Source organism: Calidris pugnax, unplaced genomic scaffold, assembly GCF_001431845.1.
Source record: "Calidris pugnax isolate Ruff unplaced genomic scaffold, ASM143184v1 scaffold244, whole genome shotgun sequence".
In the NCBI taxonomy this organism is placed as follows: domain Eukaryota; kingdom Metazoa; phylum Chordata; class Aves; order Charadriiformes; family Scolopacidae; genus Calidris; species Calidris pugnax.
Window position 1 is genome coordinate 2,202,839 of NW_015091141.1, and position 11,575 is coordinate 2,214,413.

Consider the following 11,575-nt stretch of genomic DNA (forward strand, 5'->3'; position numbering starts at 1 on the left):
CGGCCCTGTGGGGTGTGCGGGGCCTGGGGGGGAGGTATTGCCCCCCTCTCCACCCCGGCCCTATAGTGTGTGAGGGGTCTGAGGGGGGAGGTATTGCCCCCTCTCCCCACAGGCCCTATAGTGTGTGTGGGGCCCGTGTGGGTTGTTTACCCCACCCCCCCGGGCCCTATAGGGCATGTAGGGCCCGGGGGGGAGGTATTGCCCGCCCCATCCCCTGAAGCCCTATAGGCCATGTGGGGAGTGTTTACCCCTCTCCCCCCCCAAGCCCTATAGGGTGTGTGGGGAGTGTTTAACCCCCCCCAAGCCCTATAGGGTGTGTGGGGAGTGTTTAACCCCCCCCAAGCCCTATAGGGTGTGTGGGGAGTGTTTAACCCCCCCCAAGCCCTATAGGGTGTGTGGGGAGTGTTTAACCCCCCCCAAGCCCTATAGGGTGTGTGGGGAGTGTTTAACCCCCCCCAAGCCCTATAGGGTGTGTGGGGAGTGTTTAACCCCCCCCAAGCCCTATAGGGTGTGTGGGGAGTGTTTAACCCCCCCCAAGCCCTATAGGGTGTGTGGGGAGTGTTTAACCCCCCCCAAGCCCTATAGGGTGTGTGGGGAGTGTTTAACCCCCCCCAAGCCCTATAGGGTGTGTGGGGAGTGTTTAACCCCCCCCAAGCCCTATAGGGTGTGTGGGGAGTGTTTAACCCCCCCCAAGCCCTATAGGGTGTGTGGGGAGTGTTTAACCCCCCCCAAGCCCTATAGGGTGTGTGGGGAGTGTTTAACCCCCCCCAAGCCCTATAGGGTGTGTGGGGAGTGTTTAACCCCCCCCAAGCCCTATAGGGTGTGTGGGGCGTGCTGCCTTCCAACCAGGGCCCTATGGGATGTGTGGGGTCTGCTATCACCCCCCTCCCCCCCCGAAGCCCTATAGAACATGGGGGGTGCCAGCAGTCCCCTCTGAGTAACCCAAGCCTTCAAAAACAGGCCTTTCTGCCCATTTCTGCCTTTTTTTCTTTTTCCCAGGACACTCGAGCACCCCCGGCTCCTCTTCTCCCTGGTCTGGGGACGTGTCCCCTACACCCTGGGCTACCATTACCGTCCCCCCAGAGGTAGGTGACTCCCTGGGGACAGGGATGAGCACTGAGGAGATGCTGCCACCCCCAAACCGGGGGGGGGATGCCCTTCACCCCACACCATGAGCACCCCCCGGTAAATCCCTCTGAGCTTTGCCCTGGGGGCGATTTCCAGCAGCTCCCAAACCTCAATGGGGTTTCCTTCCTTCCCACCCCACTTTTCTTTTACCCTGCCCCCCAGCAACATTTTTAAAAACAGATTATTTTTGTTTTCTTCCTTCCTCTCTCCTTTTTTAGGGAATAAAATTTCCTTAAAATTCCTGAAAACTACCCTGTAACTACTAGATGTGATTTAAAAGCCTCAGACACCTTGCTGGGGGGGTGTGGGGGGGGTGTCTCTCCCAGCACTGGTGGGTGCCCCCAGCCCCGTGGGGGGGGCCAGGGTTGAGGATCCCAGCGGTTTGGGGTTTTTGGGTGCAGATTGGCATCTCCGTGCCGGGGGGAGGAGGGTGTGGGAGGGAAAAGTCAATTGTAGCAGCTCCGCAGCTCAATTACAAAGAATAAATTCTTTCCCCCGAGGGGTTTTTTTTTTTTGCCGCATTGGTTGCTGGGTTGGTATTTTATTTTATTTTATTCCCCCCCCCCCCCCCCCCTCTTTTTGCACTATAAACCATCCGTTGCCCTGCCAAGGAGCAGGTTCCTTCCCTGCGAAGTGGGGAGAGGGGTTCCCCCCCCCACCCCCAGCACCCTGTGGGTCCTATCCTATGTCGCTGTTTCGTCCCTCAGCTCTGGTTATGGGGATGAGGACAAGGGGTCCAGGTGTCCCCCTGCATCCCCCCTGCCTCTCACTGATCTCCTCTTGCCCGTGTCCCCCCCAGCTGAGCTCCAGGTGCTGGACGTGTCCCCAAGGGCACAGAATCTGCTGCCAGAGCTCCCCCCAGGGTGTTGATCCCACCAGACCCAGGTCTCCGTGCTCCTCTGGACCCAAACGTAGGTGACTCGGCGGCTGGGGTGGGGGGTGGTGTCCCCTTGGTGGGAACCATCTGGAGTCTCCCCTCAGCAGCGGCCCCTTCCATTCCAGATAAATTTGGGATTATTTTTCCCCAGTAACGGGACTTCCCCCTGCGGCGTGAGTGCATTTTGGGGAGCATTCACCACCAGCAGGTGTTCCCGCAGGGTTTGCGCCTTTCCTCCCTTCCCTCAGCCTGTCTTTCCCTCCTCAGATGAAAAACTGGGTCTGCAATTCGGGGCAGAAACTGGAAGTTTTCACCCCTTTTCTGGGAAAGCACCGTCCGTTCTTAGGGCGTTGCTGCCAGACCTGCACCCCGAAGAGCTGGGTAAGAGTGTGGGGTCCCCGGGTGCTGTTGGAGGGGACGGGCCCCATCCAAAGGGGCTGGGGCCTGGAGCGGGGTGAGCGCAGCCAAAACCTTCCCCCCCTCATTCCAAGGCTTTCCACTCTTTCCTTCCAGGATGGATTCTACCACAAGCATCTCTCCTCTCTCGGCTTCCGCGATGCCATCCGGGTGACGGAGGAGGACACGCGGTGAGGATGGGATGAGCTCTCTGCCAGGGAATGCTGGGAAAAACGCTTTCCTCCCCCCCCCGCCCCCAGGTTTTTGTCCAAATCTACATGGAAATCCCTTCCCCTGCTGCACAGGAGTGTGGGGACACCTCTCCATTATCCTTGCTCCCTAATTAGTCCAAAAAGGAGTTATGTTAATTCTATTTTCAATGGCTGGAAGCCGCATCTCCCAGTGCAGAGCATTAATAACAGCTGAGGGGCGAGGGCTTGCTCTGTTCCTTGGTTGCTGTCATGCTTGGGCTGGGGGGAGAAGTCACAGTCGAGGATTTGGGGTCATTTCTTTTTTTAAACAAGGCTCGATGCTGTTGGGAAGAGCTCGCGGGACGGCCGGGGGTGTTTTCATTCTCCGCCCTGGCTTCCGCACAAGGACAAGCTCACGCACGCAGCCCTCGGTGCCCCTGGGGAGACGCAAAGTGGCCTCATCCCTGACCCTTCCTGTTCTTCCTCCTCCCCACGGGCCCCAGTGCAGGACCTCAGCTGGTGTCCACCAGCCTTTCCCCCGGCCCAGGAGCTGACGTGGAGCCCGGGAGCCATTTCCTTGCCAAATGCCCGAGATATTTTTTGTTCCGGAGGTGCTGGTCCTTCGGTTCCTCTCCCCTTCCCAGAGCAGTCCCTCGTGGCTTAGCAATTTCGCACTGTATTTTTCCGAATCGGGTCATTATACTCCATTCAGCTTGAAATATCCCAGCTTTCAAACTCTTTGAATAATTCATCTCCGCTTGCAGCGACACGGGAGTTGTGGGGTGGCTAAAAAGAGCCCAGTGATGGGTGGCTGAGATCACGAGCGGAAAGACGGTGGTCTGAAGCTCCTGTGTCCCTCTCTGGCCACCTGCAGCCCTGTTGCAGGGTTGCCACATCGAAAAACTCAGTTGCGTCCCTTTTTGGTGCTGCCTAGCTCTGGTTTGGGGGCAGATTTGGAAAAGTCCCCGATTTGGGACCTCTGTAGCATCCCCTGTGCGTTTCTAGCGATTGCAGGTTTCCTGGGGACAGCAGTGTGAGGACTGGGGTGGCCCGGAGCATTGCTCTACTCCTGCCTCCCTTTTCCCAGCTGTAAAATGGGGAGGGAAAAAAAATAAATCTCAAATTCTGGCAAACGGCCATTTTGAGGGAGGCTGAGTGCCCTGGAAAAGCCTCTCACCACCGGGACGTGGCTTTCTGTCTCCCTGCCCAGGTACCGGGGCTGGCTGGTCCGAAGGGTCTGTGGATTCCTCGCCATCTGGGGCTGGGAAGTTCCTGTGGACACCCCCAGGGACCTCCTGGCCAGGATCTGCCGCAGCAGGAGGTAGGTGGGAGCAGCCGGAGGGGCTCTCCGGGGTCACCCTCACCCTGGGGAGAACTTGGGTGCCCCAGCATTGTCTCCTGATCCTGCTGGATCCCGTTTGGTCACTGGAGCCAGGGATGTGCTCCTCTGTGCCCAGGGGAAAGGAAGCCGCTGGCTGCTCCTCGCTGCTGCGCCCTTACCCAAGACTCCCCCCTAGGAAGGGACTTTGCAACCCCCCTCCCCAGGGCTCAGTGCCCCAAAAGAGGCTGGTACCCCGGCTTGATGGGGACCCTGCTCTCCTGTCTCCGGGCTCTGCCCCCAGACGCCCCCAGGGCTCTCCTGGTCTTGCCCCCTCCCGGTGACAGCAAGCAACTGTCACCTAATTTGTCACCACCACTAATTACATGGCAGGAGGCTGTCAGCCAGGACTGCTGTAATTACTGTAATGCAGATTGCTGCTTAATCCCTCGCTCTGCCTCCTGCTTCCCTCCTCCTCTCCATCCACTCTTCCCAGGGTACGGGATGTAGCTACTGGCGGGTCCCATGGCTCGAGTGGGGACGGCGAATCCCACCGGCGGTGGAAGGAGAAAATAGTCCGTATCCTGGCTGAAATCCAGGCCCCGCTCTCCCTTCTCATGCTGAGGTCTGTGTTCCCTCCCGCGGAGAGGGTCGTGGGTGCGGATCCCCTTTACGAGCACCTCCCACTGGAGGGATCCCAGTGCCTGATGGGTGCATTCCCAGTCCCTTGACTCCACTCCAGGTCCTTTGGGCTCCTGATATCTGTTAAGGCCCTTCAGATGCGCTTTGAGCGGTGGCTCAGTGCCTCGATCCCACAAACCATCCTTTCAGGGATGGGGTGATGCAGGGATCCTTTGGGGGAGATGCAGGTGGATCATCTGGGGAGCCCTTTGGGGAGCCCTTTGGGGTCCCGCACAGCTCCCTGGGGATATTTCCCCCAGTTCCTTCCAGGGAGCTGAATCTGACACTGGACTGGAGGAGACAGGGGGCAGGGAAAAACACTGGGAGGATGGAAGGCAAAGCAAAGCAAAAGGGAACTTTTCCTTTCTCTCTCTCTCTCCCCTCTTTTCTTTTTTTTCTCCTGTCATTGAGAAATTGGCAATTAAAGGTTGCATTGTAGCCTAATTGCTTGTCTGATTGAACTGTAATAAAAGAACCCTCTGAGCAGTCTGAAGTATTTAAAGGGAAGAAATTATCCAGGGGATAAAAGCATTCGGATCCTTCTCGTAAACAGCGTGCGGGAGGACAGGGAGATGGAGGGGTAATTGACTTCAGCTTTTGTTGCCGGGGGAGAAGGGGGTGGTCTTGTCACATCCAGCCTTTAATGTTTTAACTTAATTTATTGTAAAGCTGTTTATTTGCTTTACGGGAGCTGAGAAGTGACATTTTGAGTCGAGCCGTCTCGCGCAACCCACTTTTTTTGCCTGGGTGGGGAAACTGAGGCAGGGTAGGGTGGCCTGGATCAGGTGTGGAGGGGAGTTTGGGGGCAGCCCCAGCCCCCGTGGGGTGGCTGACTTGCTTGTTTCCCTGCAGGCTGTGCAACTGGGCTTTGCTCAAGCTCCTGAACTGGCTCTTCCTCAGTGTGCAGCTCCACCGGGGGCAGCTGGCGATGGTGCTGAGGGCTGCCAGGACGGTAGGGAGCCCCGGGCGCCGCTCTTGCCCTGTGCCTTGCCATCAGCACGCTGGGCACTGAGCCCTGGCCGCCTTCCTTGCAGCCCAATGTGCCGCTGGTTTTCCTCTCGACCCACAAATCCCCGCTGGATGGGCTGCTCCTGTCCTTCCTCCTCTTCTCCCAGGGGCTGGGGGTGCCCAGGGTGACGGTGGGCAGCCAGGTCTGCAGCCCTCGCCTCCGGTAAGGCACAGAGACACCGGTAAGGCAAAGCCCTGAGCTGTGGTGGGGAGCTGGGGGGACTTTGCCTCATGCAAGGCGGGTTCCCGTGGTGGCTTCTTTTCCCCACAGAGCCTTGCTCGCCCGCCTGGGAGGGATTTTCCTGCCGTCGAGGATGGAGCAGACACTGAGTGACCAGGATGAAGGGCTCCCGGGGGCTGTCCTGGCCACGGTAGGTCCTGCCTGGAGCGTTGGGAGGGATGAAACATCCCCTGAGCCCCAAAAGTGCTTGATGAAGGTGTTTAGGGCTGAGCTGTGCGGCTGTGTGGTGGGTACTGGCAGCTCCCAGCACCCCCAGCCCCACCCCATCTCCCCCCAGTACACGGAGGAGGTGCTGAGGAGCCGCCAGCCCCTGCTTATCTTCCTGGAGGAGCCCTTGGTCGCCCTGCACCTCTCCCCCCCTGCCCGGCAGTGGCTGGCCATGGTGTACCGAGCCATGCGGGATGGTGCCGTCCCCGACGTCCTCCTGGTCCCCGTGGGCATCGCCTATGACATGGTCCCCGGCGGTTTGCAGTGCCAGGGAGCGGTGAGAGGCTTTGCCCACCCCCTCCCTGAATCACCAGGCGCGTTCCTGGCGGGCTCACTCGCCCCTGTCCCCCCACTAACGCCCTGGTCCCCTCTCCTCCCAGCACGGCACCCAGCCCCTCGGCCTCGGCACTTGCCTGCGGGCCGCCTGCCGGGCCCTGCGCCGGAGCCATGGCTGTGCCCGAGTGGACTTCGCCCAGCCCTTCTCCTTGCAGGTACGGCAGCGGGGCTGGTGGCCCTGGCTCCTGGCCAGCCCCAGAGGGTTTATTGCCGTGGTGGTGGCCTGCGCAGCCCCCTGTGGGGGGTGGATGGAGGGGTCTGGGGTGTATCCAGTGTTCTCCAGGGGATCTGGTGAGCCCACCACCAGGAAAGCTGGGGGGCAACGGGACAGCACTTGTGGGCCCGGGGGACCCCAGGGATGAAGTCGGCTTGTTGGCACCGAGGGCTGTGAGCACCAGCAGGCTGGGTTTGCCTCCTTCCCAGGAGTTTGTGGCCAAAAACCTCGTCAAGCAGAGCTGCAGGGGGAAGCGGCTGGAGGAGCTGCTGCTGCCCACTATCCTTGGCATGGGGTAAGCAGGCATCGGGCCAGCATCTTGCCCCCCACGCCTGCTCCTGGCTCTGCTTTCTCATCCCTCTCACCCCGTTTTCTCCAGCCCCAACCAGCTGGACACCCAGAAGGCAGAGCTTTGGAGTCCCAGCCCTACGGCGGCCACTGGTTTAGGGGTAGAAGAGGAAATACTGGTGACCAAGCTGGGCCTGCACTCCCTGAGTGGTGAGGGGGTCCCTGTGGGCTTGGGGGGGGTGTGTGTGTGGGGGGGGTGGTTTTGTAGCCCAATTTGCTAATGAGCACCTCTCCTCTCCTGGCAGACGGCGTTGCCTGCTCTGCTGTCATGGCTGTGGGGATCACAGCTGCGCTGCTGCTGCACAAGCACCAGGAGGTGAGACACGGTGTCCAAGTTTCTTTTCCTTCGGAGCAAGATTTCCAGAGCCACGCAAGGGACCGGCTCATCCTCTTCTTCCTCCAGGGTGTCTTCCTCTCCCAGCTGATGCGGGACTTTGCCTGGCTGCTGGAGGAGATCCTGCTGCGCCAGCGTGACGTGGGCTTCTCGGGGCAGCTGCGTGCCCTGGTGCAGCACAGCCTGGCCCTGCTCCGAGCCCACCTCACCCTCTACCACCTCGCCCCCATCGGTGACATCCTGGTGGTCCCCGAGGCCTCAGTGGTGGCCCTACGGGAGCTGGGCCACCACAGTGCTGCCATCCTGCCCATCTTCGCCCGCGAGGCGGTGGGAGGTGAGGAGTGAGGCATGGGAGGGGACGGGTGACTCGGGGGGGGGATCGGTGACACCGCTTTCCCGGCAGCCTGCGCCATCCACGCCCTGCTGATGGAGATGCTGCCCTTCCTGGGGGTGACCGTGGGACCCTCCGGCATCGTGCTCAGCCAGGACGAGTTGCTCCGCAAGATCCTGGAGCTGCTCCGGCTGCTGCCCCCAAATCTCCTGGGACTGCAGGTAGGGGTTGGCGGCGCAGGGTGGCACTGCCATCACGTGGAAGTGGCCTGTCACCACTGCCTGCCTGGCTGCGGGGAGCCCAGCGCCTTTCCTCCTCTCCCCCAGCCCTGCCAGCCCCTCGACTGCCTCAGCCGGGACATCCTGGACAAGCTGCTCCTCTGTGGGCTGCTGGAGGCTGAAGAGGTGGGTGCCTCCCCGCCCCGTCCCTGAAATCCCCTCCTGGTGCTGGGGGACGGGTGGCTCAGCCCCCACTGAGGGTCCTGGCCAGGAATGGGACGTGGGGCCGGGATCACTGCTGGGGGGATGGATGGACACCCGTGGGGTGGCATCAAAGGTGATGTGGTACCCACCTTGTCCCCCCGCAGCCGGAGAGCGAGCGCTGGGTCTGCGACTTGGCCCCGCGCCCCTTCTGCAGCCGGCGGCCCTGGGCAGGGATGGACTTCACCGACAGCGACAGTGACAGCCAGGACGAGGCCCCCAAGCACTGCTTCAAGGTACTGGGGGTGTCCCCCCGGGCTGCTGCTCTCCCCAAACTCTGGGGAGACTGCTCTCCCCAAACTCTGCCTTCCCCCTCCAGCTCAGTGAGCCCCAGGGCTCTCCCGGCCTCCTCCTCTTCCTCTGCCACCTCCTGCGCCCAGTATTGAGGACCTGTGCCAGTGCCGTGGCTTTCCTGGACCGACCCAGCTGGCCCCAGCCTGGTAGGACCCCACCCCGGCGTGGGCAACTACTTCTCCACCCACACTAGCCCTCCCCCACACCTTGGTTTGGCTTTTGGGGAAACTGAGGCACAGCCCAAGCTCCCTTGCAGCCCTGGCTCTGCACCAGGACCGGAGAGGGGCTCTGCCCCCCCAGGAGCTGGGATCTGACCCCCCACTCTGTGTCTCCCACCCCAGAGCCAGCCTACGTCGAAGCACTGCTGCAGTTCCTGAGCGAGGAGGATGCTTTCGGTGGGTTGGGTTGGTGGGAAACATGGGGGCTTCCCTCCTCTTTGGGGTCAGAACCCCCCAAAGCCAGGCTGGGGGTGCCCAGGGGGTGGGTCGAAGGTGACCCTCAGCGACTTCTCTCCCTCTAGAGCACCCGGACAGGAGCTTGGTCCTCAGCTCCCTCCAGACCTTCAAGGAGATGGGGGTAAGTGTGACCGGGTGCTGCCAGCCCTCCCCTCCCTCCTTCCCCCCCCTCAAGTGATGCTTCTCTCCCTCCCCAGGTGCTGGAGGAGGTGTGGACCCCTGCAGGCCCCCTGCTCTGCCTCACCCAGCCTTTCCACTCCAGCAGCAGCCGTGCCAAGCTGCAAGCCTTCATCCAGCAGTTCGTCCCGGCCGTAGCCACCAGTGCCGGTAAAACCAGGAGCTGCCACTGCCAATAAACGTGGGAGCAGGTACCGACCCAGCTGGTGGATTTATTGCACCGGGGGGCGGTTAAGGCAGCTGAATCGGGGTGAGATGTGGCGTCTCTGTCTTCACACCACCTTGTTGCAGATGGTGCCCAGCTCCTCGATCTCGCACTGCACCTTGTCTCCTCTCTGCAAGGGGCAGAGACACGGTGGCTCACCCTGTCCCCTCATCCTGTATGGCCCCGTGCTGCCATCCCAACCCGATTTCGAGTCTCTCCTTGCCTTTCCCTCACCTTCAGAAACACGGGGGGCTTTCGAAAGACCCCCACACCAGGAGGGGTTCCCGTCAGCAAGATGTCCCCGGGGACGAGCGTGACGAACCTGGGGGATGCGGGAGGTGTCAGCAGCAGCCCCCCCGGTCCCCAGGGCAGCAGTGTCACCCTCACTGTGTGTCCCCTAGCCCATGGCACCTACCGGGAGATCCAGGCGATGAGTTTGGGCAGCCTGAAGATGAGCTGGCTGGTGCTGCTGTCCTGCATCAGCTGCCCGTTGACGCTGCAGCGGATTCTCAGGTTGTGGACATCTGGTGGGGACAGAGAGGGACAGGTGACACCAGGGTGGGGGCACAGGAACAGTGCTGGGGGACCCCTGGCCACCCCCAACACTCTCCCTTGGGCCAAAATTTGCTTTTGGGCAAATTTGGTGCCTTGCTGGCTCCTGTGTTAGCCAGGAAAGAGTTCCTGTCCCATCCCTGTCCTGTCCCCGTCCTGTCCTCACCTGCTACCGCCTCCTTGGTGACAAGAGCTGGCCCCAGGGGACAGAAGGTGTCGAAGGTTTTCCCCAGCAGCCATTGCCTCCCGTTCCTCTTCATCTGCCAGTCCCGGGCACTGACGTCGTTGGCCACCGTGAAGCCCACGATGTGGTCCATTGCTGATGACTCCTTGGTTGGGGGATGAGGACAATGTGGACCCACTTAATTGGGGTGGGGACAGGCACCGAGGAGGGGGATGGGGGGGTGTGTTACCTTGATGTGCCGCCCCTCCTTCCCGATGACGGCAGCCAGCTCCACCTCCCAGTCCACCTCCTATGGGGGGAAAAATGGGGGTATTGGGGAGCAGGGAGGGGGGACAGACCTCCCTGGTTGGCGGGGGGCATGGGGACTGGGGAGGGGTCCTCACGCTGCTGTCCTCAGGGTGCACGATGTCATCAAAGGGGCCGATGATGGCGCTGGGGAACTTGCTGAAGATGATGGGCTCCTTGGGGACCTTGACGTCCTGCTCCAGGCAGTGGTCGCGGTAGTTGAGCCCCACGGCGATGACCTTCTGCGGGTCCCCCACGGGTGCCAGCAGCCGCACCGCCTCCCGCGGCACCCGGTGCCCCCCCGACTCCAGCGCCCTGCCGGGATGCCGGGGCTCGGTGGGGGTGCCGCCGGTGGTGCCGGTGCCCCATGGGATGTCCCCGGGGTGTCACCCACCTCTGCGCTGCCGCCAGCGCCGGGGGGCCCCTCTCCAGGAGGGCGCGCATGGAGCGGGGCAGCCCTGGCTCGGCTGCGCTCAGGTCCAGCAGGGCCCCCCCGGGACCTTCCTCCAGCCCCAGACGGGGCTCAGCCCCCCCGGGACCCCGGAACCGCACCAGCCGTAGGGCCCCTGCCGGCCGCATCCCTGCCTGGGGGGACACAGATCCTCAGGATCCTGCATCCAAGGGATCCTGGGACCCTCCCTGGGTGCTGCCCTCCCCACCACTGGTGGGGGTGAGGAGGGAGAATAAGGGTCCATCCTGTTGGGGATCCCTCCGGATCTATCAGGACCCAGTGCAGGAGGGATCCTGAAGGAGGGGGATCCCGGCCTGCGGCAGTGGATCCCTCCCCAGGGGGGAAATCCCAGCCCAGAGCAGATTCCCAACGAATCCCTACCCCCCCCGCCCCCAGTGGGGAATGGATCCAGGGAGAGGAGGGATCCCCCAAGGCGCTGGGGCGGGGGGAAGCAGATCCCATGCTTGATCCCGTGCAGCCCTGACCCTGGGGGTACCTCCCCCTGCCCCCCCCCCCACCTGCACGGTGGGGATCTCTGGAGGATCCAGGCCTGAGGAATCTCCCCCCTGATCCCACACTCCTCCTGGCACAGGGGCTGCCCCCCAACCTTATACCGCTCAGCCTGATCCCAGGGATCCCCCCAGTCCCAGGGGATCCCCCCCATTGCACTCACAACCCTAGACCCAGGGGATCCTCACACACATCCCCCACCCCTCCATCCTGGGGGATCCCAGGGGATTCCTTTCCCCATCCTAGGGATACCCCTGATCCTGCTCAGCCCCAATCCCATGGATCCCCTCCCCCCTGCCCCGATCCCGCTCAGCGCTGGTGCTGGGGACCCCCGCTCCCAGGGATCCCCCCCCAATCCCGCTCAGCCTTGGTG

At 62.1% G+C, this 11,575-nt stretch overlaps 2 protein-coding genes across 3 annotated transcripts in view; one reads left to right on the forward strand and one right to left on the reverse strand.

Moving 5' to 3' along the window:
* The window catches only part of GPAT2 (glycerol-3-phosphate acyltransferase 2, mitochondrial), a 10,090-nt gene extending 883 nt beyond the window's left edge, over positions 1-9,207 (forward strand). Inside the window, exons 2-23 of the mRNA XM_014958707.1 lie at positions 1,000-1,085; positions 1,928-2,039; positions 2,273-2,386; positions 2,519-2,592; positions 3,803-3,913; positions 4,407-4,535; positions 5,444-5,543; positions 5,626-5,762; positions 5,871-5,970; positions 6,118-6,324; positions 6,428-6,538; positions 6,807-6,892; positions 6,977-7,095; positions 7,191-7,261; positions 7,349-7,613; positions 7,683-7,831; positions 7,937-8,014; positions 8,197-8,325; positions 8,409-8,529; positions 8,725-8,778; positions 8,904-8,959; positions 9,036-9,207. Of these exons, the coding sequence (XP_014814193.1) occupies positions 2,273-2,386; positions 2,519-2,592; positions 3,803-3,913; positions 4,407-4,535; positions 5,444-5,543; positions 5,626-5,762; positions 5,871-5,970; positions 6,118-6,324; positions 6,428-6,538; positions 6,807-6,892; positions 6,977-7,095; positions 7,191-7,261; positions 7,349-7,613; positions 7,683-7,831; positions 7,937-8,014; positions 8,197-8,325; positions 8,409-8,529; positions 8,725-8,778; positions 8,904-8,959; positions 9,036-9,194 (2,370 nt within the window). The 5' untranslated portion in view covers positions 1,000-1,085; positions 1,928-2,039 and the 3' untranslated portion in view covers positions 9,195-9,207. The remainder of the gene's footprint in view (positions 1-999; positions 1,086-1,927; positions 2,040-2,272; positions 2,387-2,518; positions 2,593-3,802; positions 3,914-4,406; positions 4,536-5,443; positions 5,544-5,625; positions 5,763-5,870; positions 5,971-6,117; positions 6,325-6,427; positions 6,539-6,806; positions 6,893-6,976; positions 7,096-7,190; positions 7,262-7,348; positions 7,614-7,682; positions 7,832-7,936; positions 8,015-8,196; positions 8,326-8,408; positions 8,530-8,724; positions 8,779-8,903; positions 8,960-9,035) is intronic.
* Positions 9,208-11,575, reverse strand: part of FAHD2A (fumarylacetoacetate hydrolase domain containing 2A) — a 2,477-nt gene continuing 109 nt past the window's right edge. For both annotated transcript variants that reach the window (XM_014958724.1, XM_014958725.1), the window contains exons 2-8: positions 10,636-10,826; positions 10,340-10,556; positions 10,186-10,245; positions 9,939-10,101; positions 9,636-9,744; positions 9,455-9,542; positions 9,208-9,350 (exon numbers count right to left, since the gene is read on the reverse strand). In XM_014958724.1, coding sequence (XP_014814210.1) covers positions 9,288-9,350; positions 9,455-9,542; positions 9,636-9,744; positions 9,939-10,101; positions 10,186-10,245; positions 10,340-10,556; positions 10,636-10,820 — 885 coding nt within the window. In that variant the 5' untranslated portion in view covers positions 10,821-10,826 and the 3' untranslated portion in view covers positions 9,208-9,287. The remainder of the gene's footprint in view (positions 9,351-9,454; positions 9,543-9,635; positions 9,745-9,938; positions 10,102-10,185; positions 10,246-10,339; positions 10,557-10,635; positions 10,827-11,575) is intronic.